This window comes from Sphaeramia orbicularis, unplaced genomic scaffold, assembly GCF_902148855.1.
Source record: "Sphaeramia orbicularis unplaced genomic scaffold, fSphaOr1.1, whole genome shotgun sequence".
NCBI lineage: Eukaryota > Metazoa > Chordata > Actinopteri > Kurtiformes > Apogonidae > Sphaeramia > Sphaeramia orbicularis.
In genome coordinates, this window is record NW_021941572.1 from 35,001 (window position 1) to 58,200 (window position 23,200).

The window sequence follows — 23,200 nt, forward strand, 5'->3', positions numbered from 1 at the left end:
CTCAGGCTCTGAGGTGCTGTTTTTATGTGTGTGTGGGGGGTGTGAGTTCGTGTGTGTGTGTGTGTGTGTGTGTGCACATGCATGGTGTGTACGTTATAAGACTTTTTGGTCTCATGTATAAAAAGCACCTGAAGCCTTCAGAGTGAACTGTGGTTCAGTCACTGCATTCATGAGCAGATTTTATAAAAGATCCAAACCCCTGTTTTAGTTTATTATTATGAACCACACACTGCACACATGTGGGTCTGAATAGGACCAGGGGGGTCTGAAGAGGACCAGGGGGCTCTGAATAGGACCAGGGGGGTCTGAAGAGGACCAGGGGAGTCTGAAGAGGACCAGGGGGGTCTGAAGAGGACCAGGGGGGTCTGAAGAGGACCAGGGGAGTCTGAAGAGGACCAGGGGGCTCTGAAGAGGACCAGGGAGGTCTGAAGAGGGCCAGTGGGGTCTGAAGAGGACCAGGGGGCTCTGAAGAGGACCAGGGGAGTCTGAAGAGGGCCAGTGGGGTCTGAAGAGGACCAGGGGAGTCTGAAGAGGGCCAGTGGGGTCTGAAGAGGACCGGGGAGTCTGAAGAGGACCAGGTGGGTCTGAAGAGGGCCAGTGGGGTCTGAAGAGGACCAGTTTAGAACACATGGGCATTTTGGACTTTGCATCCCCTATCTGACATGTTGGAACCAGATTTCAGCATGGGGGGGGGGGGTCGTTCATGTGGGGGAGGGGTGTCCAGGAGCGGGCACCTCTCCGCTGTTTTCTCATGGACACCGGGGTGACCGTCGGTGCTCTGAACCCGATCCAACTTGTACCGTGGCCCGGATCAGGAGGTTTTCAATTTCTGTCTCACTGAGGACACAGTCCAGATGACCGTGGACCAGACCAACCTCCAGGGAAAACACTCCGACTGGAACCGGACCCATAGTGACCCGCATATGACTGCGTATTTGGGCCTCTCCTCTGATTCGCTCAGAGGGTGTGTCCTCAGTAGGTGTGTCTTCAGTGGGTGTGTCCTCAGTAGGTGTGTCTTCAGTGGGTGTGTCTTCAGAGGGTGTGTCCTCAGAGGGTGTGTTCTCAGAAGGTGTGTCTTCAGTGGGTGTGTCCTCAGAGGGTGTGTTCTCAGAAGGTGTGTCCTCAGTAGGTGTGTCTTCAGTGGGTGTGTCCTCAGTAGGTGTGTCTTCAGAGGGTGTGTCTTCAGTGGGTGTGTCCTCAGAGGGTGTGTCCTCAGTAGGTGTGTCTTCAGTGGGTGTGTCCTCAGTAGGTGTGTCTTCAGTGGGTGTGTCCTCAGTAGGTGTGTCTTCAGTGGGTGTGTCTTCAGAGGGTGTGTCCTCAGAGGGTGTGTTCTCAGAAGGTGTGTCTTCAGTGGGTGTGTCCTCAGAGGGTGTGTTCTCAGAAGGTGTGTCCTCAGTAGGTGTGTCTTCAGTGGGTGTGTCCTCAGTAGGTGTGTCTTCAGAGGGTGTGTCTTCAGTGGGTGTGTCCTCAGAGGGTGTGTCCTCAGTAGGTGTGTCTTCAGTGGGTGTGTCCTCAGTAGGTGTGTCTTCAGTGGGTGTGTCCTCAGTAGGTGTGTCTTCAGTGGGTGTGTCTTCAGAGGGTGTGTCCTCAGAGGGTGTGTCCTCAGAAGGTGTGTCCTCAGTAGGTGTGTCTTCAGTGGGTGTGTCCTCAGTAGGTGTGTCTTCAGAGGGTGTGTCCTCAGAGGGTGTGTCTTCAGTGGGTGTGTCCTCAGAGGGTGTGTCCTCAGTAGGTGTGTCTTCAGTGGGTGTGTCCTCAGTAGGTGTGTCTTCAGAGGGTGTGTCCTCAGAGGGTGTGTCTTCAGTGGGTGTGTCCTCAGAGGGTGTGTCCTCAGTAGGTGTGTCTTCAGTGGGTGTGTCCAGGTGTGCCTCTTCGGTGTGTGCCAAAGCGGGGCAGGATCATGGCCGTCCCGGGTACCAAGCACCAGGACCCAGTGGTGAACAGCAGAGGGAGGAGCCTGATAGTCCCACTGGTGTCCATGAGACCACGCCTCCCCCAGACACCAGGGGTAGCACCAACATCCCCCCACCCCCATAGCTGTCCACCTGGACCTGATGTAAAGCTGTCCGGGGGTAGGGGGGGTGAACCGGTTCACCAAGCCGCTCCTCCATGGATCTAGTTCTGACTAATGCGTTCCACCAGGTCCGACAAATAAATGACTCCACATGTGCACTCTTCTGCTGTGTATATTTTCTTTAATGCTGGTGAATGTCATTTTATTTGACTTCATTAATGCCAGCTGCCATCACCGCGGTCGTGCCCTGTCAGGAAGCAGGGCTACAGGCTCCGAGCGCCGGTGTGCTTGAAGGGCTTGATCCGTGCACGAAGCGGGGCTCGGTTCTGATTTCTGTGAACGAAACTAGTTCCATGATCCGTAATCGGAACCGGTTACGAGAACGGAAACAACTTCACGCTCCCCCGAGAGGCTTTCAGCAGCACAGATAGAAGGAGCTCCTGTTGGATCAGGGACCACTGTCCCACTGACAGAGAAACAGACACATTTGAGTTTTTTCAGAAAACAGTATCTCATAAACTCAGAAAAACAGCTTTTTTTTTTTTTTGAAAACAGTATCTCATAAACTCAGAAAAACAGAGCTTTTTTTTTTTTTCAGAAAACAGTATCTCATAAACTCAGAAAAACAGAGCTTTTTTTTTTTTTTTCAGAAAACAGTATCTCATAAACTCAGAAAAACAGAGCTTTTTTTTTTTTTTGAAAACAGTATCTCATAAACTCAGAAAAACAGAGCTTTTTTTTTTTTTTTCAGAAAACAGTATCTCATAAACTCAGAAAAACAGAGCTTTTTTTTTTTTTGGAAAACAGTATCTCATAAACTCAGAAAAACAGAGCTTTTTTTTTTTTTTTTTTTTTTTCAGAAAACAGTATCTCATAAACTCAGAAAAACAGAGCTTTTTTTTTTTTTTTTTTCAGAAAACTATCTCATAAACTCAGAAAAACAGAGCTTTTTTTTTTTTTCAGAAAACAGTATCTCATAAACTCAGAAAAACAGAGCTTTTTTTTTTTTCAGAAAACAGTATCTCATAAACTCAGAAAAACAGAGCTTTTTTTTTTTTTTCAGAAAACAGTATCTCATAAACTCAGAAAAACAGAGCTTTTTTTTTTTTTTGGAAAACAGTATCTCATAAACTCAGAAAAACAGAGCTTTTTTTTTTTTTCAGAAAACAGTATCTCATAAACTCAGAAAAACAGAGCTTTTTTTTTTTTTTTTTTTTTCAGAAAACAGTATCTCATAAACTCAGAAAAACAGAGCTTTTTTTTTTTCAGAAAACAGTATCTCATAAACTCAGAAAAACAGAGCTTTTTTTTTTTTTTCAGAAAACAGTATCTCATAAACTCAGAAAAACAGAGCTTTTTTTTTTTTTTGAAAACAGTATCTCATAAACTCAGAAAAACAGAGCTTTTTTTTTTTTTCAGAAAACAGTATCTCATAAACTCAGAAAAACAGAGCTTTTTTTTTTTTTTCAGAAAACAGTATCTCATAAACTCAGAAAAACAGAGCTTTTTTTTTTTTTTTCAGAAAACAGTATCTCATAAACTCAGAAAAACAGAGCTTTTTTTTTTTTGGAAAACAGTATCTCATAACTCAGAAAAACAGAGCTTTTTTTTTTTTTTTTTTTTTCAGAAAACAGTATCTCATAAACTCAGAAAAACAGAGCTTTTTTTTTTTTTTTTTTCAGAAAACTATCTCATAAACTCAGAAAAACAGAGCTTTTTTTTTTTTCAGAAAACAGTATCTCATAAACTCAGAAAAAACAGAGCTTTTTTTTTTTTCAGAAAACAGTATCTCATAAACTCAGAAAAACAGAGCTTTTTTTTTTTTTTCAGAAAACAGTATCTCATAAACTCAGAAAAACAGAGCTTTTTTTTTTTTTTGGAAAACAGTATCTCATAAACTCAGAAAAACAGAGCTTTTTTTTTTTTTCAGAAAACAGTATCTCATAAACTCAGAAAAACAGAGCTTTTTTTTTTTTTTTTTTTTTCAGAAAACAGTATCTCATAAACTCAGAAAAACAGAGCTTTTTTTTTTTTTCAGAAAACAGTATCTCATAAACTCAGAAAAACAGAGCTTTTTTTTTTTTTTTTTTTTTTCAGAAAACAGTATCTCATAAACTCAGAAAAACAGAGCTTTTTTTTTTTTTTTTTTCAGAAAACTATCTCATAAACTCAGAAAAACAGAGCTTTTTTTTTTTTTCAGAAAACAGTATCTCATAAACTCAGAAAAACAGAGCTTTTTTTTTTTTTTTTTTTTTTTCAGAAAACAGTATCTCATAAACTCAGAAAAACAGAGCTTTTTTTTTTTTTTCAGAAAACAGTATCTCATAAACTCAGAAAAACAGAGCTTTTTTTTTTTTTCAGAAAACAGTATCTCATAAACTCAGAAAAACAGAGCTTTTTTTTTTTTTTTTTTTTTCAGAAAACAGTATCTCATAAACTCAGAAAAACAGAGCTTTTTTTTTTTTTCAGAAAACAGTATCTCATAAACTCAGAAAAACAGAGCTTTTTTTTTTTTTTTTTTTTTTCGGAAAACAGTATCTCATAAACTCAGAAAAACAGAGCTTTTTTTTTTTTTCAGAAAACAGTATCTCATAAACTCAGAAAAACAGAGCTTTTTTTTTTTTTCAGAAAACAGTATCTCATAAACTCAGAAAAACAGAGCTTTTTTTTTTTTTCAGAAAACAGTATCTCATAAACTCAGAAAAACAGCTTTTTTTTTTTTTTTTTGGAAAACAGTATCTCATAAACTCAGAAAAACAGAGCTTTTTTTTTTTTTTTTTTGGAAAACAGTATCTCATAAACTCAGAAAAACAGAGCTTTTTTTTTTTTTTTGAAAACAGTATCTCATAAACTCAGAAAAACAGAGCTTTTTTTTTTTTTTTGGAAAACAGTATCTCATAAACCCAGAAAAACAGCTTTTTTTTTTTTTTTTCAGAAAACAGTATCTCATAAACTCAGAAAAACAGAGCTTTTTTTTTTTTTTTTTTTGGAAAACAGCATCTCATAAACTCAGAAAAACAGAGCTTTTTTTTTTTTCCAGAAAACAGTATCTCATAAACTCAGAAAAACAGAGCTTTTTTTTTTTTTTTGGAAAACAGTATCTCATAAACTCAGAAAAACAGAGCTTTTTTTTTTTTTTTCAGAAAACAGTATCTCATAAACTCAGAAAAACAGAGCTTTTTTTTTTTTTTTTTTTCAGAAAACAGTATCTCATAAACTCAGAAAAACAGAGCTTTTTTTTTTTTTTTCAGAAAACAGTATCTCATAAACTCAGAAAAACAGAGCTTTTTTTTTTTTTTCAGAAAACAGTATCTCATAAACTCAGAAAAACAGCTTTTTTTTTTTTCAATGAACGAATGAATGTTTATTTCAGTTAAATACAAAATACAAAACACATAAATATAAAAAAAAAACAACAACAAAACAAAACACGTACATATTAAAAAACAAACATAAAATTAACACATTTTGTAACTGAAAAAGGAAGAAGCTGAAGCCAGAGGCGTATTTCTGCTTCTCCTATTCACATCCTTAGTCCACACCTGAAGTTGCAGCAGATAAATACTTAAACACAAATTATACTACATTCAGTGTAATAAGTTATTTTGTAATCATATTACTCTCATAGCCCTTCATAATTTGACAAATTAAATTCTTTTTGAGACTCAACAGTGAGCTACACAGTTTCACTTCATCCTTCAGTTCGTTCCATAGTTTGACACCAATAACTGAAACACTGTCATATTTAACGTTTGTTCTTACTTTGCATTTTTCAAACACAAACATCCCTCTTAAATTATAATGTCCTTCTCTTAACTTAAAAATTTTCTGAATACAAAAAGGAAGGTTTTTACTTTTAACACGAAACATAAATTCCATTGTTTTTAAATACACAATGTCAAGAAATTTTAGTAAACCAGATTCTACAAAAAGTGGATTACTTGATTGGAGATAACCAGCTTTGTTTATGACTCTAATAGCTTTTTTTTGGAGTTTAATTATCAGGGTCTAAATTAGTTTTATACACATTGCCCCATATTTCCACACAGTCTGACATATATGGCATTACAAGTGAACAGTACAACATGCAAACATTTTTTGTTTAACAAGTCCGGAGTTTTATAAAGAATCGCAACAGCCTTGGACATTTTACGTTTGATATATTCTATTTGTGGTTTCCAACAGAGTTCATGGTCAATAATCACTCCCAAAAATTTTGTTTCATACACCCTTTCAATTTCAATTTCATTAATTTTCAGTTTTATATCATCACTTCCCCTAGCACCACCAAAAACCATAAATTTTGTTTTATCTTCATTAAGTGACAGCTTATTTACATCAAACCATTTTTTTAATTTGCTCAATTCCTTTTCCACAGTTTCTAATATTTGTTTCATATTTGCTCCTGAATAAAGCAAATTAGTATCATCTGCAAATATTGTAAATTTTAACTCACTAGATGCCATAAAATATCATTTAAATAAAGTATAAATAACTTGGGTCCCAGAACTGAACCTTGTGGGACCCCACATGTTACTTTTCTAAGTTGTGAATTTGTATTTCCAATTGATACGTACTGAGACCTATTTTGTAAATAACTTTTTAACCAGTTTTGTGCCACACCTCTTATACCATACATTTCACATTTCCGGAGTAATATTGAGTGATCAATTGTGTCAAATGCTTTCCTTAAATCAATAAAAACACCAACAGTATGTTGTTTCTGATCCACCGCTGTTGCTATAGTTTCTGCAAATTCCATTACTGCTAAAGATGTTGATCGGTTTTTCCTAAATCTGTACTGGTGATCATTTAATATCCTATATTTATCTATGTAGTCATCTAACCTCTTTACAAACAGTTTCTCAAGAATTTTAGAAAACTGTGGTAACAGTGACACCGGTCTATAATTTGACACCATGTGCTTATCACCATTTTTATAAACCGGAATCACTTTAGCTATTTTCATCTTTTCTGGAAAAGTGCCTGTTTGAAATGATTTGTTGCATACATGAGTGAATGGTTGAAGGATCCTGTTTATCACTTGTTTTATGAGTGTCATATCAATGGAATTTCTATCAGTAGATTTTTTATTTTTAAACTTCCTGACCACTTCCAACACTTTCACAAACTCCACCAAGAAACATTGAATTATTGTTTTCAGTAGCAAAATCAAAGGTTTTATCATCCTTTTCCCACTTGGTAATATCTTTTGCCAAATTAGGACCGACATTAACAAAAAAGTCATTAAATATGTTCATGATGTCCTCTATATTTTCCACCACAGTGTCACCAGTTTTAACAACATATGTAGAAAAATCCTTTTTATTACTTTTTTTAATCATATCATTTAACACTCTCCAAGTACCTTTAATATCATTTTTGTGTATTTCCAACAACTTATCATAATAGGCTTTTTTATGTGTTCTTATAATTGCTGTCAATCTGTTTTTGTATCTTTTATATTTATTCTTTTTCTTTCGTTCTGTGCTTCAGGAATTCCCTATACAGCCTGTTTTTCTTCTTCCAAGCCCTTTCCAATCCCTTAGTTAACCATGGTTTCTTATTCTTTTTAAAATCTTGTCTATATTCTTTCACAGGACAATGTCTGTTGTACAATGTCAGGAATCTGTCTAAGAAAGCATTATATGATTCATTAACATCATCTACATAAACGTCATGCCAGTCATAATTTATTAGTTCCTTGTTTAAGGCCATAATTGCTTCTGGTGACTTTGTTCTAACCAGACAAGGTTTTTGCTTATAGTTGGTTAAAGATAATTTGTTGTTCATTTCCAGTTCTACAAAAACTGGTAAATGATCACTTATGTCAGTCAGAAATAGACCACTCCTTATTTCACCATCAATAATATTTGTAAAAATATTATCGATCAATGTTGCGCTTTCCAATGTGATTCTACTTGGTTTTGTAATTACAGGATGAAAACTCAAACTAAACATAGTGTTTACAAATTCTGCTGTTTTTGCATGTTCATTCCATTTCAGTAAATCAATGTTAAAGTCACCACAAACCAGAATCACCTTATCACAATTTTTTTTCATATAAATTAGTAATCTCCTTATTGAATTTCTTTATGCATGACCCTGGTGTCCTGTAAATACAACTAAGAAATATGTTTTTGTGTTTTTCCATCTTAATTTCAACCGTTACACATTCCATCAGATTGTCTATAGCAGTTGTCAAATCACCATTTATCTTACATTTCAAATCATTTAACACAAATAGGGCCACGCCCCCTCCTCTTTTATTGGCTCCGTTTTGCCAAAACATTTCATATCCTTCTAATTCATCTTGTAACTCTTTCTCATCACTCAGCCAAGTCTCTGAAATTGCTATTACACTAAATTTATGCTGGAATTTTTGCAATAATCTTTAATTTGATCAAAATTTCTATATAGACTCCTGCTATTAAAGTGAATCACCGAAAAACCCTTAATTTTAGACTTATACTTGTCTTCTGAATAATATTCACATGTTGTTTTAATGCTCTGGTAGAAGTGGGTCTCTGGATCAGTGTCATTCTCTAAAACAGGGTTTGTGATCTTGAAAGTCAAAAGACTTAAATTCAGTGTATTCACACAGTCTCATATTTCAGTCCCCAACACTAACTGACCTCATAGCTCCATCACAACAGAATCTGATAGGACATATCTCCACTGGTCCACCTCTGTACTTTGTTCTTCATCTTCATTTATACTGATCAAGCTCAGTTATGTCTCTAATAACAATAACTTTGGCCCGTTCAGGAGTACCATTCAGTCTTATCATTACCTTACAGTTTCTTACCCACGTGTCTTGGATTTTTTTTTTCCTTTTTCAAGATTCTTGCTTGTCTTGCAATTGCAGCATTTCTCTTTGTTAAATTTTCGTTTATGTACACCCCTGTGCCCTTAAGTTTTTTTGCATGCTTGAGCACTTCAATCATCTGTTTTCTACTCACCAAACGAATAATAATGTTTGGCCTCTTACTCTGTTTTTGGGGTAAGGTGTGACAGACAGCTATATCTTTACGGTGTAAAGGAATGTCTTTGCTGTTTAAAAACTTAATAACTTGTTCCTCCAGACAGTGTGATTCAGTGTTTGATGCATCCTCACCGTTCTTGTCACCTGCTGTGATGCTTGCAGAAGTGCGATGATTAGTCTTTAGTCCTGTTATCATTAGCTCATCCATCCTTATGCACTGCTCCAGATCTTCTACTCTTCTTTCCAGTTCGTCTATTTTCTTGTCTTTTTCCCTGATCACCTCCTTCAGTTTCCGCATTTCCTCAATTAAATCCAGTGGTCCCGTCTGTTGTTTTGCCACCTTGCTTAGTTCCTCAGACATAAAGTTCAAAGACTTCTTAACTTCTTCCATGTCTTCAGCAAGCTTTTTAGTTGCCATGTCTCCTGTGTTAGCTTGGCTCCTGGCCTAGCCTGGTAGCTGGCTACTAGTGGTGGTGGCTCCTGGCCTGTTAGCTTACCGCTGGTGGTGGCTCCTGGCCTGTTAGCTTACCGCTGGTGGTGGCTCCTGGCCTGTTAGCTTACCGCTGGTGGTGGTGGCTCCTGGCCTGTTAGCTTACCGCTGGTGGTGGCTCCTGGCCTGTTAGCTTACCGCTGGTGGTGGCTCCTGGCCTGTTAGCTTACCGCTGGTGGTGGCTCCTGGCCTGTTAGCTTACCGCTGGTGGTGGTGGCTCCTGGCCTGTTAGCTTACCGCTGGTGGTGGCTCCTGGCCTGTTAGCTTACCGCTGGTGGTGGCTCCTGGCCTGTTAGCTTACCGCTGGTGGTGGTGGCTCCTGGCCTGTTAGCTTACCGCTGGTGGTGGTGGCTCCTGGCCTGTTAGCTTACCGCTGGTGGTGGTGGCTCCTGGCCTGTTAGCTTACCGCTGGTGGTGGCTCCTGGCCTGTTAGCTTACCGCTGGTGGTGGCTCCTGGCCTGTTAGCTTACCGCTGGTGGTGGCTCCTGGCCTGTTAGCTTACCGCTGGTGGTGGCTCCTGGCCTGTTAGCTTACCGCTGGTGGTGGCTCCTGGCCTGTTAGCTTACCGCTGGTGGTGGCTCCTGGCCTGTTAGCTTACCGCTGGTGGTGGTGGCTCCTGGCCTGTTAGCTTACCGCTGGTGGTGGCTCCTGGCCTGTTAGCTTACCGCTGGTGGTGGCTCCTGGCCTGTTAGCTGAAATTCAATGATCCAGTGCTGCACAGCTGCAGGAAAGAACCCTGTATATGCTCCTAATGAAAAAGGAGCTGCGGATATGATGGGAGTCTGACTGTTGAGGGAGGAGATACTGTTTTTTCAGAAAACAGTATCTCATAAACTCAGAAAAACATTTTTTTTTTTTTTTTTTTTCGGAAAACAGTATCTCATAAACTCAGAAAAACAGAGTTTTTTTTTTTGTTTTTTTTTTCGGAAAACAGTATCTCGTAAACTCAGAAAAACAGCGCCAATTTTTTTTTAAACGTATTTTTTCTCGTAATTATGAGATAATTATCTCATTAATTCAGAAAAACAGAGCCGAAATTTTTTTTTTTTTGTGAATGCAGTACGCTTCCGTAGATCCTCTTTGGTTTATAGGTGTGTGTTTTACACACACTTGGTGACAGATGCTAGTATTTTAGAACATTTGACCTAGCACCAAAAATAATAAAAATGCAGATTAACTGATGTTGGAGTTAATCAGTGACATATGCCAGGATGAAAAAACTAAATATGTGATCCACTTTTTATGGAGTAGATTGAAAATTTTTTTGTGTTTTTTCATCCAAAAAATGGTTTGTTTCCATTCCAAACGCGGCATTTAAAGGGTTAAAAATGTGACAGTTATTGAGTATCTGGTATTTTTATTTACGGCTCAAGTTGATGAAATAGAAAAAAGTGTAAAAGAATTAAAAACAAACTGTATGAACATTTTATTGACATTATTCCACAAGCGTGCGTAAACGGCACACCTGGTGTTTAGTCAGGGTCTTGGTGGACGGGGTACCAGAGGGATCATGAGTGTTCAAATCTGTTTACCTCAGATTTTCTGTGTTTAATGTCTGTGTTAAAATAATTCTTTTTATTGTGTTTGTGTTTCAGAGTCCACTTCCATGGACACGTCCTAACGTCCACTGTTCTGTCAAACATTCTGATTGGTGGTCATCCTCCTGTCGTCCAATCAGAACGGAGTTTCTCTTCAATATGAATTAGAATGAAATCCATTCATTTTTCTGCCATTTGACCCCTTTGTTTTCTTCACGTTTAATTCTATTCTTCACTTTTGTTGCATAAATGCCTGAATTTAAATCCTGTGCAGCGTCGTGGCCTTTTTGCAGAACATCCATTCATTCCCTCAGTTTGTTTTTTGTCCAGTTTCCTTCTGTTTATTTTGGTGAAAATAATTAAACCGGTTTTTCTACTTGGACTGTTCTGCTCTTTATTTCAACACAAACGACTTCACTGGAAAATGAACAGCATTCAGAACAGGAGTGGTTTACATCTGAGTTTCAGTCCCAACTTTAGAGTTCAATAATGGAACAACTTGAATTAAATACTTGAACAGGTGGTTCCAGGTACAATAAGCCCCGCCCCTCACAGGTGGTTCCAGGTACAATAAGCCCCGCCCCTCACAGGTGGTTCCAGGTACAATAAGCCCCGCCCCTCACAGGTGGTTCCAGGTACAATAAGCCCCGCCCCTCACAGGTGGTTCCAGGTACAATAAACCCCGCCCCTCACAGGTGGTTCCAGGTACAATAAACCCCGCCCCTCACAGGTGGTTCCAGGTACAATAAACCCCGTCCCTCAAACATACTGGCGTTTATTTTACAGCCATGTGTCGTAATAACGTTCATGAAGGTGAAAAAAAAATAAATGCACTGAAAGTTTTCATGACTTTTTTTTCTGTTTTGATGTTATTTAGTTAATTTTATTTCCTGGTCACAGACTCTCACCTTCAACCCCAGAGCTCAACATTTAACCCACAGCAAAATCATTTCCTCAAATGCATTTGTTTATTAAAACAAGTTAATTTAAAAAAAAAATTCGGTATGGCGTCATTACAAATTACACATTTTTTTATGGATGCTTTTTTTGTGTGACTAATTTCTGTATCCTGTATAATAATGGAGCACCACAATATAAGGGAAATGGTGGGAAAAATGTGAAAAAGTAAATTTTTTCCAACTTCATTGAAAGTATGTGTATACAAAATATCGAGAATTTTTGAAGAAACATCAAGATGTCAAAAGAAAAAAAACATCCAAATAAATAAATGAATATAATGCAAAGGCTTACAGACACAAAAAAGAAAAGACAAAAAATATTCATAATAGTAACTTAAAATATAAATATCTAAGAGAAAAAAAAGAAAATACAGTAAATTCAGTCCATTTTTAAGAATTCTTAATAAATTTTCAGTGTTGGTGCTTTTCTAGTCAAAGATAAATTCCAGTGATTTAATATATTTTTCAAATTCAATCATAAAGACTTTAAAATTTGGGCGTGTTTTGGCTTATTTACTTTTGTGTATGTGAAATATTTCTAATGAAAGGATCAAATTAACAAGTTCAAAATTACGTATGTCATGTTCAAAATATGCAAGTACATTTTGAGATGTGAGAAAATACATGTCAGTGATGTGGAACAGTTATCTTTATATATGTGCCAAGTTGGAAATAAATTGAAACAAAACTGATGTTTTTATAGACATTTGACATTTTGTTCATTAGAAGGAAATGGGGAAAAAAGAATTTTATAAATTCATTAAAATAATTTTGACCAAATTTTCCCAAAATGTAATTGCATCTATTCTGGGTCACTGGCCTTTAGTAGCAGTAATAATGCAAATTAAAAAATTAAAATAAACTCTGTCCATTTCATAACAATAATAGACATTCAAAACAAAAATAAACTCTGTCCATTCCTTAACAATAATACACATTTTAAAAAAAAAACTGTCCATTTCATAACAATACACATTAAAAACAAAAATAAACTCTGTCCATTTCATAACAATAATAGACATTAAAAAATAAAAATAAACTCTTTACATTTCATAGCAATAATAGACATTAAAAAAAAAAAATCTGTCCATTTCATAACAATAATGCACATTAAAAAATAAAAATAAACTTTGTCCACTTCATCACAATAATACACATTAGAAAACAAAAATAAACTCTGTCCATTTCATAACAATAATACACATTAAAAACAAAAATAAACTCTGTCCATTTCATAACAATAATACACATTAAAAACAAAAATAAACTCTGTCCATTTCATAACAATAATACACATTAGAAAACAAAAATAAACTCTGTCATTTTCATAACAATAATACACATTAAAAACAAAAATAAACTCTGTCCATTTCATAACAATAATACACATTAAAAACAAAAATAAACTCTGTCCATTTCATAACAATAATACACATTAGAAAACAAAAATAAACTGTCCATTTCATAAATATAATACACATTAAAAAAAAAAAAAACAACCTCTGTCCATTTCATAACAATATTAGAAAAAAAATAAACTGTTCATTTCATAACAATAATACAAATTAAAAACAAAAATAAACTCTGTCCATTTCATAACAATAATACACATTAGAAAACAAAATAAACTCTGTCTATTTCATAACAATGATATTAGGAAAAAAAACTGTTCATTTCATAACAATAATACAAATTAAAAACAAAAATAAACTCTGTCCATTTCATAACAATAATACACATTAGAAAACAAAATAAACTCTGTCCATTTCATAACAATGATATTAGGAAAAAAAAACTCTGTCTATTTCATAACAATGATATTAGAAAAAAAAACTGTTCATTTCATAACAATAATACAAATTAAAAACAAAAATAAACTCTGTCCATTTCATAACAATAATACACATTAGAAAACAAAATAAACTCTGTCCATTTCATAACAATGATATTAGAAAAAAAATAAACTCTGTCCATTTCATAACAATGATATTAGAAAAAAAAAACTCTGTTCATTTCATAACAATAATACAAATTAAAAACAAAAATAAACTCTGTCCATTTCATAACAATAATACACATTAGAAAACAAAATAAACTCTGTCCATTTCATAACAATGATATTAGAAAAAAAAATAGACTCTGTCTATTTCATAACAATGATATTAGGAAAAAAAAACTGTTCATTTCATAACAATAAAACAAATTAAAAACAAAAATAAACTCTGTCCATTTCATAACAATAATACACATTAGAAAACAAAATAAACTCTGTCCATTTCATAACAATATTAGGAAAAAAAAAACTGTCTATTTCATAACAATGATATTAGAAAAAAAAACTGTTCATTTCATAACAATAATACAAATTAAAAACAAAAATAAACTCTGTCCATTTCATAACAATAATACACATTAGAAAACAAAATAAACTCTGTCCATTTCATAACAATGATATTAGAAAAAAAATAAACTCTGTCCATTTCATAACAATGATATTAGAAAAAAAAACTCTGTTCATTTCATAACAATAATACAAATTAAAAACAAAAATAAACTCTGTCCATTTCATAACAATAATACACATTAGAAAACAAAATAAACTCTGTCCATTTCATAACAATGATATTAGAAAAAAAAAATAGACTCTGTCTATTTCATAACAATGATATTAGGAAAAAAAACTGTTCATTTCATAACAATAAAACAAATTAAAAACAAAAATAAACTCTGTCCATTTCATAACAATAATACACATTAGAAAACAAAATAAACTCTGTCCATTTCATAACAATGATATTAGGAAAAAAAAAAACTGTCTATTTCATAACAATGATATTAGAAAAAAAACTCTGTTCATTTCATAACAATAATACAAATTAAAAACAAAAATGAACTGTCCATTTCATAACAATAATACACATTGGGAAAAGAAAATAAACTCTGTCCATTTCATAACAATAATACACATTAAAAAAAACAAAAACCTCTGTCCATTTCATAACAATAATAGACTTTAAAAAATAAAAATAAACTCTGTACATTTCATAACAATAATAGACATTTAAAAATAAACTGTACATTTCATAACAATAATGCAAATTTAAAAATTAAAATAAACTCTGTCAATTTCATAACAATAATACACATTAGAAAAAAAAACTAAACTCTGTCCATTTCATAACAATAATACACATTAGAAAACAAAAATAAACTCTTTCCATTTCATAAAATAATACACATTAGAAACAAAAATAAACTCTTTCCATTTCATAACAATAATACACATTAGAAAAACAAAAATAAGTTCTGTCCATTTCATAACAATAATACACATTAGAAAACAAAAATGAACTCTATCCATTTCATAACAATAATCCACATTAAAAAAAAAATAAACTGTCCATTTCATAACAATAATACACATTTAAAAAAAAAAAAACAAAACTCTGTCCATTTCATAACAATATTAGAAAAAAAATAAACTGTTCATTTCATAACAATAATCTAAATAAAAAACAAAAATAAACTCTGTACATTTCATAAAATAATGCAAATTAAAAAATAAAATTAAACTCTGTCCATTTCATAACAATAATACACATTAAAAAACAAAAATAAACTGTTCATTTCATAACAATAATACCTTAAAAACAAAAATAAACTCTGTCCACTTCATAACAATAATACACATTAGAAAACAAAATAAACTTTCCATTTCATAACAATACACATTAATAAAAACAAAAATAAACTCTGTCCATTTCATAACAATAATACACATTAATAAAAATAAAAATGAAGTCTGTCCATTTCATAACAATAATACACTTTAAAAACAAAAATAAACTCTGTCCATTTCATAACAATAATACACATTAGAAAAACAAAAATAAACTCTGTCCATTTCATAACAATAATACACATTAATAAAATAAAAATAAACTCTGTCCATTTCATAAACATAATAAACCTTTAAAACAAAAATAAACTCTGTCCATTTCATAACAATAATACACATTAACAACAAAAAAAACTCTGTCCATTTCATAATAATAATAATACACATTAGAACAAAAAATGAACTCTGTCCATTTCGTAACAATAATACACATTAAAAACAAAAATAAATTGTCCATTTCATAATAATAATACACATTAAAAACAAAAATAATCTCTGTCCATTTCATAACAATAATACACATTTAAAAAAACAAAAATAAACTCTGTCCATTTCATAACAATAATACACATTAATAAAAATAAAAATAAAGTCTGTCCATTTCATAACAATAATACACTTTAAAAACAAAAATAAACTCTGTCCATTTCATAACAATAATACACATTAGAAAAACAAAAATAAACTCTGTCCATTTCATAACAATAATACACATTTTAAAAAACAAAAATAAACTCTGTCCATTTCATAACAATAATACACATTAGAAAACAAAAATAAACTGCATTTCATAACAATAATACACATTAAAAACAAAAATAAACTCTGTCCATTTCATAACAATAATACACAAATCCACATAAATTATCCCTTTCTTAGCAGTAATATACATATCAAAATTAAGCTCATTCCATTTCATCATATTTACTCAACATGTTGGATTAATTTTATTTTTAAATGTTTTTTGATTGAATAAGTTTATTTCTGACAAAAATAATAGAAAACATACATACATACATTTAAAAAAATTAGAATAATAGAATTGTTTTTGTTTCATTATTCCAGTTGTTCCGTGATAAAATAAGTTCCAACATTTAGAAATAACTTAAAAATAAATACTTTAACGCCACTGGAGGACCTGTGGTACTTTTACTGTTGACCACCAGGTGGAGCTCAAAGACCAGAACCAGTTTAGAAATGTGAGTCCAGACCTGAGATCAGGGAGTTCCACTGCAGAACTCCTACGGTCATGAACGCACCTGAAGCTTCTGTTAATGCTGTGAACTCCTACGGTCAGCGAACGCACCTGAAGCTTCTGTTCAGGCTGTGAACTCCTACGGTCATGAACGCACCTGAAGCTTCTGTTAATGCTGTGAACTCCTACGGTCATGAACGCACCTGAAGCTTCTGTTCAGGCTGTGAACTCCTACGGTCATGAACGCACCTGAAGCTTCTGTTCAGGCTGTGAACTCCTACGGTCAGCGAACGCACCTGAAGCTTCTGTTCAGGCTGTGAACTCCTACGGTCATGAACGCACCTGAAGCTTCTGTTAATGCTGTGAACTCCTACGGTCATGAACGCACCTGAAGCTTCTGTTCAGGCTGTGAACTCCTACGGTCAGCGAACGCACCTGAAGCTTCTGTTCAGGCTGTGAAATCCTACAGTCAGCGAACGCACCTGAGGCTTCTGTTCAGGCTGTGAACTCCTACGGTCAGCGAACGCACCTGAAGCTTCTGTTCAGGCTGTGAACTCCTACAGTCAGCGAACGCACCTGAGGCTTCTGTTAATGCTGCGAACTCCTACGGTCATGAACGCACCTGAAGCTTCTGTTCAGGCTGTGAACTCCTATGGTCAGCGAACGCACCTGAGGCTTCTGTTAATGCTGCGAACTCCTACGGTCATGAACGCACCTGAAGCTTCTGTTCAGGCTGTGAACTCCTACGGTCATGAACGCACCTGAAGCTTCTGTTCAGGCTGTGAACTCCTACGGTCAGCAAACGCACCTGAAGCTTCTGTTCAGGCTGTGAACTCCTACAGTCAGCGAACGCACCTGAGGCTTCTGTTCAGGCTGTGAACTCCTACAGTCAGCGAACGCACCTGAGGCTTCTGTTAATGCTGCGAACTCCTACGGTCAGCGAACGCACCTGAAGCTTCTGTTCAGGCTGTGAACTCCTACGGTCATGAACGCACCTGAAGCTTCTGTTCAGGCTGTGAACTCCTATGGTCAGCGAACGCACCTGAGGCTTCTGTTAATGCTGCGAACTCCTACGGTCATGAACGCACCTGAAGCTTCTGTTCAGGCTGTGAACTCCTACGGTCAGCGAACGCACCTGAGGCTTCTGTTAATGCTGTGAACTCCTACGGTCATGAACGCACCTGAAGCTTCTGTTCAGGCTGTGAACTCCTACGGTCATGAACGCACCTGAAGCTTCTGTTCAGGCTGTGAACTCCTACGGTCATGAACGCACCTGAAGCTTCTGTTCAGGCTGTGAACTCCTACGGTCAGCGAACGCACCTGAAGCTTCTGTTCAGGCTGTGAACTCCTACAGTCAGCGAACGCACCTGAGGCTTCTGTTCAGGCTGTGAACTCCTACGGTCAGCGAACGCACATGAAGCTTCTGTTCAGGCTGTGAACTCCTACAGTCAGCGAACGCACCTGAGGCTTCTGTTAATGCTGCGAACTCCTACGGTCAGCGAACGCACCTGAAGCTTCTGTTCAGGCTGTGAACTCCTATGGTCAGCGAACGCACCTGAGGCTTCTGTTAATGCTGCGAACTCCTACGGTCATGAACGCACCTGAAGCTTCTGTTCAGGCTGTGAACTCCTACGGTCATGAACGCACCTGAAGCTTCTGTTCAGGCTGTGAACTCCTACGGTCAGCGAACGCACCTGAAGCTTCTGTTCAGGCTGTGAACTCCTACGGTCAGCAAACGCACCTGAAGCTTCTGTTAATGCTGCGAACTCCTACGGTCATGAACGCACCTGAAGCTTCTGTTCAGGCTGTGAACTCCTATGGTCAGCGAACGCACCTGAGGCTTCTGTTAATGCTGCGAACTCCTACGGTCATGAACGCACCTGAAGCTTCTGTTCAGGCTGTGAACTCCTACGGTAAGCGAACGCACCTGAAGCTTCTGTTCAGGCTGTGAACTCCTGCAGTCAGCGAACGCACCTGAGGCTTCTGTTAATGCTGTGAACTCCTACGGTCATGAACGCACCTGAAGCTTCTGTTAATGCTGCGAACTCCTACGGTCATGAACGCACCTGAAGCTTCTGTTCAGGCTGTGAACTCCTATGGTCAGCGAACGCACCTGAGGCTTCTGTTAATGCTGCGAACTCCTACGGTCATGAACGCACCTGAAGCTTCTGTTCAGGCTGTGAACTCCTACGGTCAGCAAACGCACCTGAAGCTTCTGTTCAGGCTGTGAACTCCTTCGGTCAGCGAACGCACCTGAAGCTTCTGTTCAGGCTGTGAACTCCTACGGTCAGCGAACGCACCTGAAGCTTCTGTTCAGGCTGTGAACTCCTACGGTCAGCAAACGCACCTGAGGCTTCTGTTAATGCTGCGAACTCCTACGGTCATGAACGCACCTGAAGCTTCTGTTCAGGCTGTGAACTCCTATGGTCAGCGAACGCACCTGAGGCTTCTGTTAATGCTGCGAACTCCTACGGTCATGAACGCACCTGAAGCTTCTGTTCAGGCTGTGAACTCCTACGGTCAGCGAACGCACCTGAAGCTTCTGTTCAGGCTGTGAACTCCTACGGTCATGAACGCACCTGAAGCTTCTGTTCAGGCTGTGAACTCCTGCAGTCAGCGAACGCACCTGAGGCTTCTGTTAATGCTGTGAACTCCTACGGTCATGAACGCACCTGAAGCTTCTGTTCAGGCTGTGAACTCCTACGGTCATGAACGCACCTGAAGCTTCTGTTAATGCTGCGAACTCCTACGGTCATGAACGCACCTGAAGCTTCTGTTCAGGCTGTGAACTCCTATGGTCAGCGAACGCACCTGAGGCTTCTGTTAATGCTGCGAACTCCTACGGTCATGAACGCACCTGAAGCTTCTGTTCAGGCTGTGAACTCCTACGGTCAGCGAACGCACCTGAAGCTTCTGTTCAGGCTGTGAACTCCTACGGTCAGCAAACGCACCTGAAGCTTCTGTTAATGCTGCGAACTCCTACGGTCATGAACGCACCTGAAGCTTCTGTTCAGGCTGTGAACTCCTACGGTCAGCGAACGCACCTGAAGCTTCTGTTCAGGCTGTGAACTCCTTCGGTCAGCGAACGCACCTGAAGCTTCTGTTCAGGCTGTGAACTCCTACGGTCAGCGAACGCACCTGAAGCTTCTGTTCAGGCTGTGAACTCCTACGGTCAGCGAACGCACCTGAAGCTTCTGTTCAGGCTGTGAACTCCTACGGTCAGCGAACGCACCTGAGGCTTCTGTTCAGGCTGTGAACTCCTGCAGTCAGCGAACGCACCTGAGGCTTCTGTTCAGGCTGTGAACTCCTACGGTCAGCGAACGCACCTGAAGCTTCTGTTCAGGCTGTGAACTCCTACGGTCATGAACGCACCTGAAGCTTCTGTTAATGCTGCGAACTCCTATGGTCAGCGAACGCACCTGAGGCTTCTGTTAATGCTGCGAACTCCTACGGTCATGAACGCACCTGAAGCTTCTGTTCAGGCTGTGAACTCCTATGGTCAGCAAACGCACCTGAAGCTTCTGTTAATGCTGCGAACTCCTACGGTCATGAACGCACCTGAAGCTTCTGTTCAGGCTGTGAACTCCTATGGTCAGCGAACGCACCTGAGGCTTCTGTTCAGGCTGTGAACTCCTACGGTCAGCGAACGCACCTGAAGCTTCTGTTCAGGCTGTGAACTCCTGCAGTCAGCGAACGCACCTGAGGCTTCTGTTAATGCTGTGAACTCCTACGGTCATGAACGCACCTGAAGCTTCTGTTCAGGCTGTGAACTCCTACGGTCATGAACGCACCTGAGGCTTCTGTTAATGCTGCGAACTCCTATGGTCAGCGAACGCACCTGAGGCTTCTGTTAATGCTGCGAACTCCTATGGTCAGCGAACGCACCTGAAGCTTCTGTTCAGGCTGTGAACTCCTATGGTCAGCGAACGCACCTGAGGCTTCTGTTAATGCTGCGAACTCCTATGGTCAGCGAACACATCTGAAGCTTCTGTTCAGGCTGTGAACTCCTACAGTCAGTGAACGTACCTGAAGCTTCTGTTAACGATGTGAACTCCTACGGTCAGCAAACGCACCTGAAGCTCACACCAAGGTTATCGTTAATGAAAACTAATGAAATGACCAGAACTAGAATTGTAAAAACATTTTCGTTAACTGAAACAAATAAAAATTATAAGTCAAAGAAAAAAAACATAACTAAATGAAACTGCATTGTGTGTTTACAAAACTAACTAAAACAGATAAAAACTATGGATAAAATTCCCTCTCTTAAAATAAGCAAAGAGAAATGAATTAAGCTAAAAAAAAAAAAAAAAACCTCTTGGATTAAGCAGAAAAATTCTTTAGTGCAGTCAAACGTCTCCATCTGCTGGTGTTGCTGCTCCTCATCTCCCATCAGGCCTTGCAGCGCTGCCTTGGTGTGTGATGACCAGGATGGGCGTGTCTGCGAACAGGGCTGGGCTGGAAACTGGCAGTGCAGTAGTGCTGGGGCCCTGCTCGTGTCTTGGGCGCTCTGGGTTCACAGTGTCAGTTATGAACACCACACTTCTGTGAATTAAACATGAGCGTACGCTTGACTGGGTCTGGACTGAAGCGTGGGCGTGGCTTTAGCTGCTGTTTTTAGCTCGCAGGATTCTACTTTTAGAACTAATGTTTCCGCTGCAGCGTATACGCTTCGAAAGGCCGTTTGTTGCGTGTCTCTGCGCACGACAGCATCTGCATTCATGTATGATCCACGTGGAACACAGAGCTGAATGAATGAGGGATGTGTGAGGAGGAGGGGAATGAGAGAAGGTCTGGATGAATGGAAGGAAAAAGAGGACAGAAATACACTATGGATGTATGTTTATAAATGTATGTGTGGATGTGTGTGTGCAAGTGCTCCAAAAAGAGTAATTTTTTGAACATGTCCAAATCTGGTTCAACAGTGCTATAGGTCAGTATACACGCCCATATATTTGTTCCTGAAGGTATTTCAAGGCTTACATACATACATATCCACCTATGTGTTTCTGGAGGTATTTCCATGTTTTATGTGCCCTTATTCAAACATTCATCTTCACCCCCTGGTGTTCAAATGGTAAGGCTTCAGTAAGTGCTCCAAAAAGGGTCATTTTGGACCATGTCCAAATCTGGTTCAAAAGTGCTCTAGATCATTATACATGCCCACCTATGTGTTTCTGGAGGTATTTCCATGTTTTACGTGACTTTATTTAAACATTCATTGGCGCCCCCTGATGTTCAAAAGGTAAGGGTATAGTAATTGATCCAAAAAGAGTAATTTTTTTAACATGTCCAAATCTGGTTCAACAGTGCTCTAGATCATTATACATGCCCATGTATGTGTTTCTGGAGGCATTTCAATGTTTTATGTGTCTTTATTTAAACATTGATCAGCACCCCCTGGTGTTCAAATGGTAAGGCTATAGTAAGTGCTCCAAAAAGAGTAATTTTGGACAATGTCCAAATCTGGTTCAAAAGTTCTCTAGATCATTATCCATGCCCACCTATGTGTTTCTCGAGGTATTTCAATGTTTTACGTGCGTTTATTAAAATATTCATCAGCGCTCTCTGGTGTTAAAATGGTAAGTGCTCCAAAAAGGGTAATTTTTTAACATGTCCAAATCTGGTTCAAAAGTGCTCTAGATCATTGTACATGCCCACCTATGTGTTTCTGGAGGTATTTCCACGTTTTATGTGCCTTTATTCAAACTTTTATCGGCGCCACCTGGTGTTCAAATGGTAAGGTATGGTAAGTGCTCCAGAAAGACAAAGTTTGGACAATGTCCAAATCTGGTTCAACAGTGCTCTAAATCATTATACATGCCCATGTATGTGTTTCTGAAGGTATTTCCATGTTTTACGCGTCTTTATTTAAACATTGATCGGCGCCCCCTGGTGTTCAAATGGTAAGGCTATAGTAAGTGCTCCAAAAAGGGTAATTCAGGACCATGTCCAAATCTGGGTCAACAATGCTCTAGATCATTATACACGCCCATGTACACGTTTCTGGAGGTATTTCCATGTTTTATGTGCCTTTATTCAAACTTTTATCGGCGCCCCCTGGTGTTCAAATGCTATATAAACACTATAGTATATACTCCAAAAAGGTTAATTTTGGACCATGTCCAAATCTGGTTCAAAAGTGCTCTAGATCATTATACATGCCCACCTAAGTGTTTCTGGAGGTTTTTCCATGTTTTACGTGCCTTTATTCAAACATTCATCGGCGCCTCCTGGTGTTCAAATGGTAAGGCTACAGTAAGTGCTCAAAAATGGGTAATTTTTTGAACATGTCCAAATCTGGTTCAAAAGTGCTCTAGATCATTATACATGCCCACCTATG

General features: G+C 37.6%; 1 protein-coding gene across 1 annotated transcript in view; it reads left to right on the plus strand.

Annotated features, from left to right (window-relative positions):
- ruvbl2 (RuvB-like AAA ATPase 2) overlaps positions 1-11,406 on the plus strand; it is a gene marked incomplete at its 5' end in the record, with an annotated part of 39,437 nt that extends 28,031 nt beyond the window's left edge. Inside the window, one exon of the mRNA XM_030129917.1 lies at positions 11,082-11,406. Within this exon, the coding sequence (XP_029985777.1) occupies positions 11,082-11,107 (26 nt within the window). The remainder of the gene's footprint in view (positions 1-11,081) is intronic.
- Between the last annotated feature and the right edge of the window lie 11,794 nt (positions 11,407-23,200).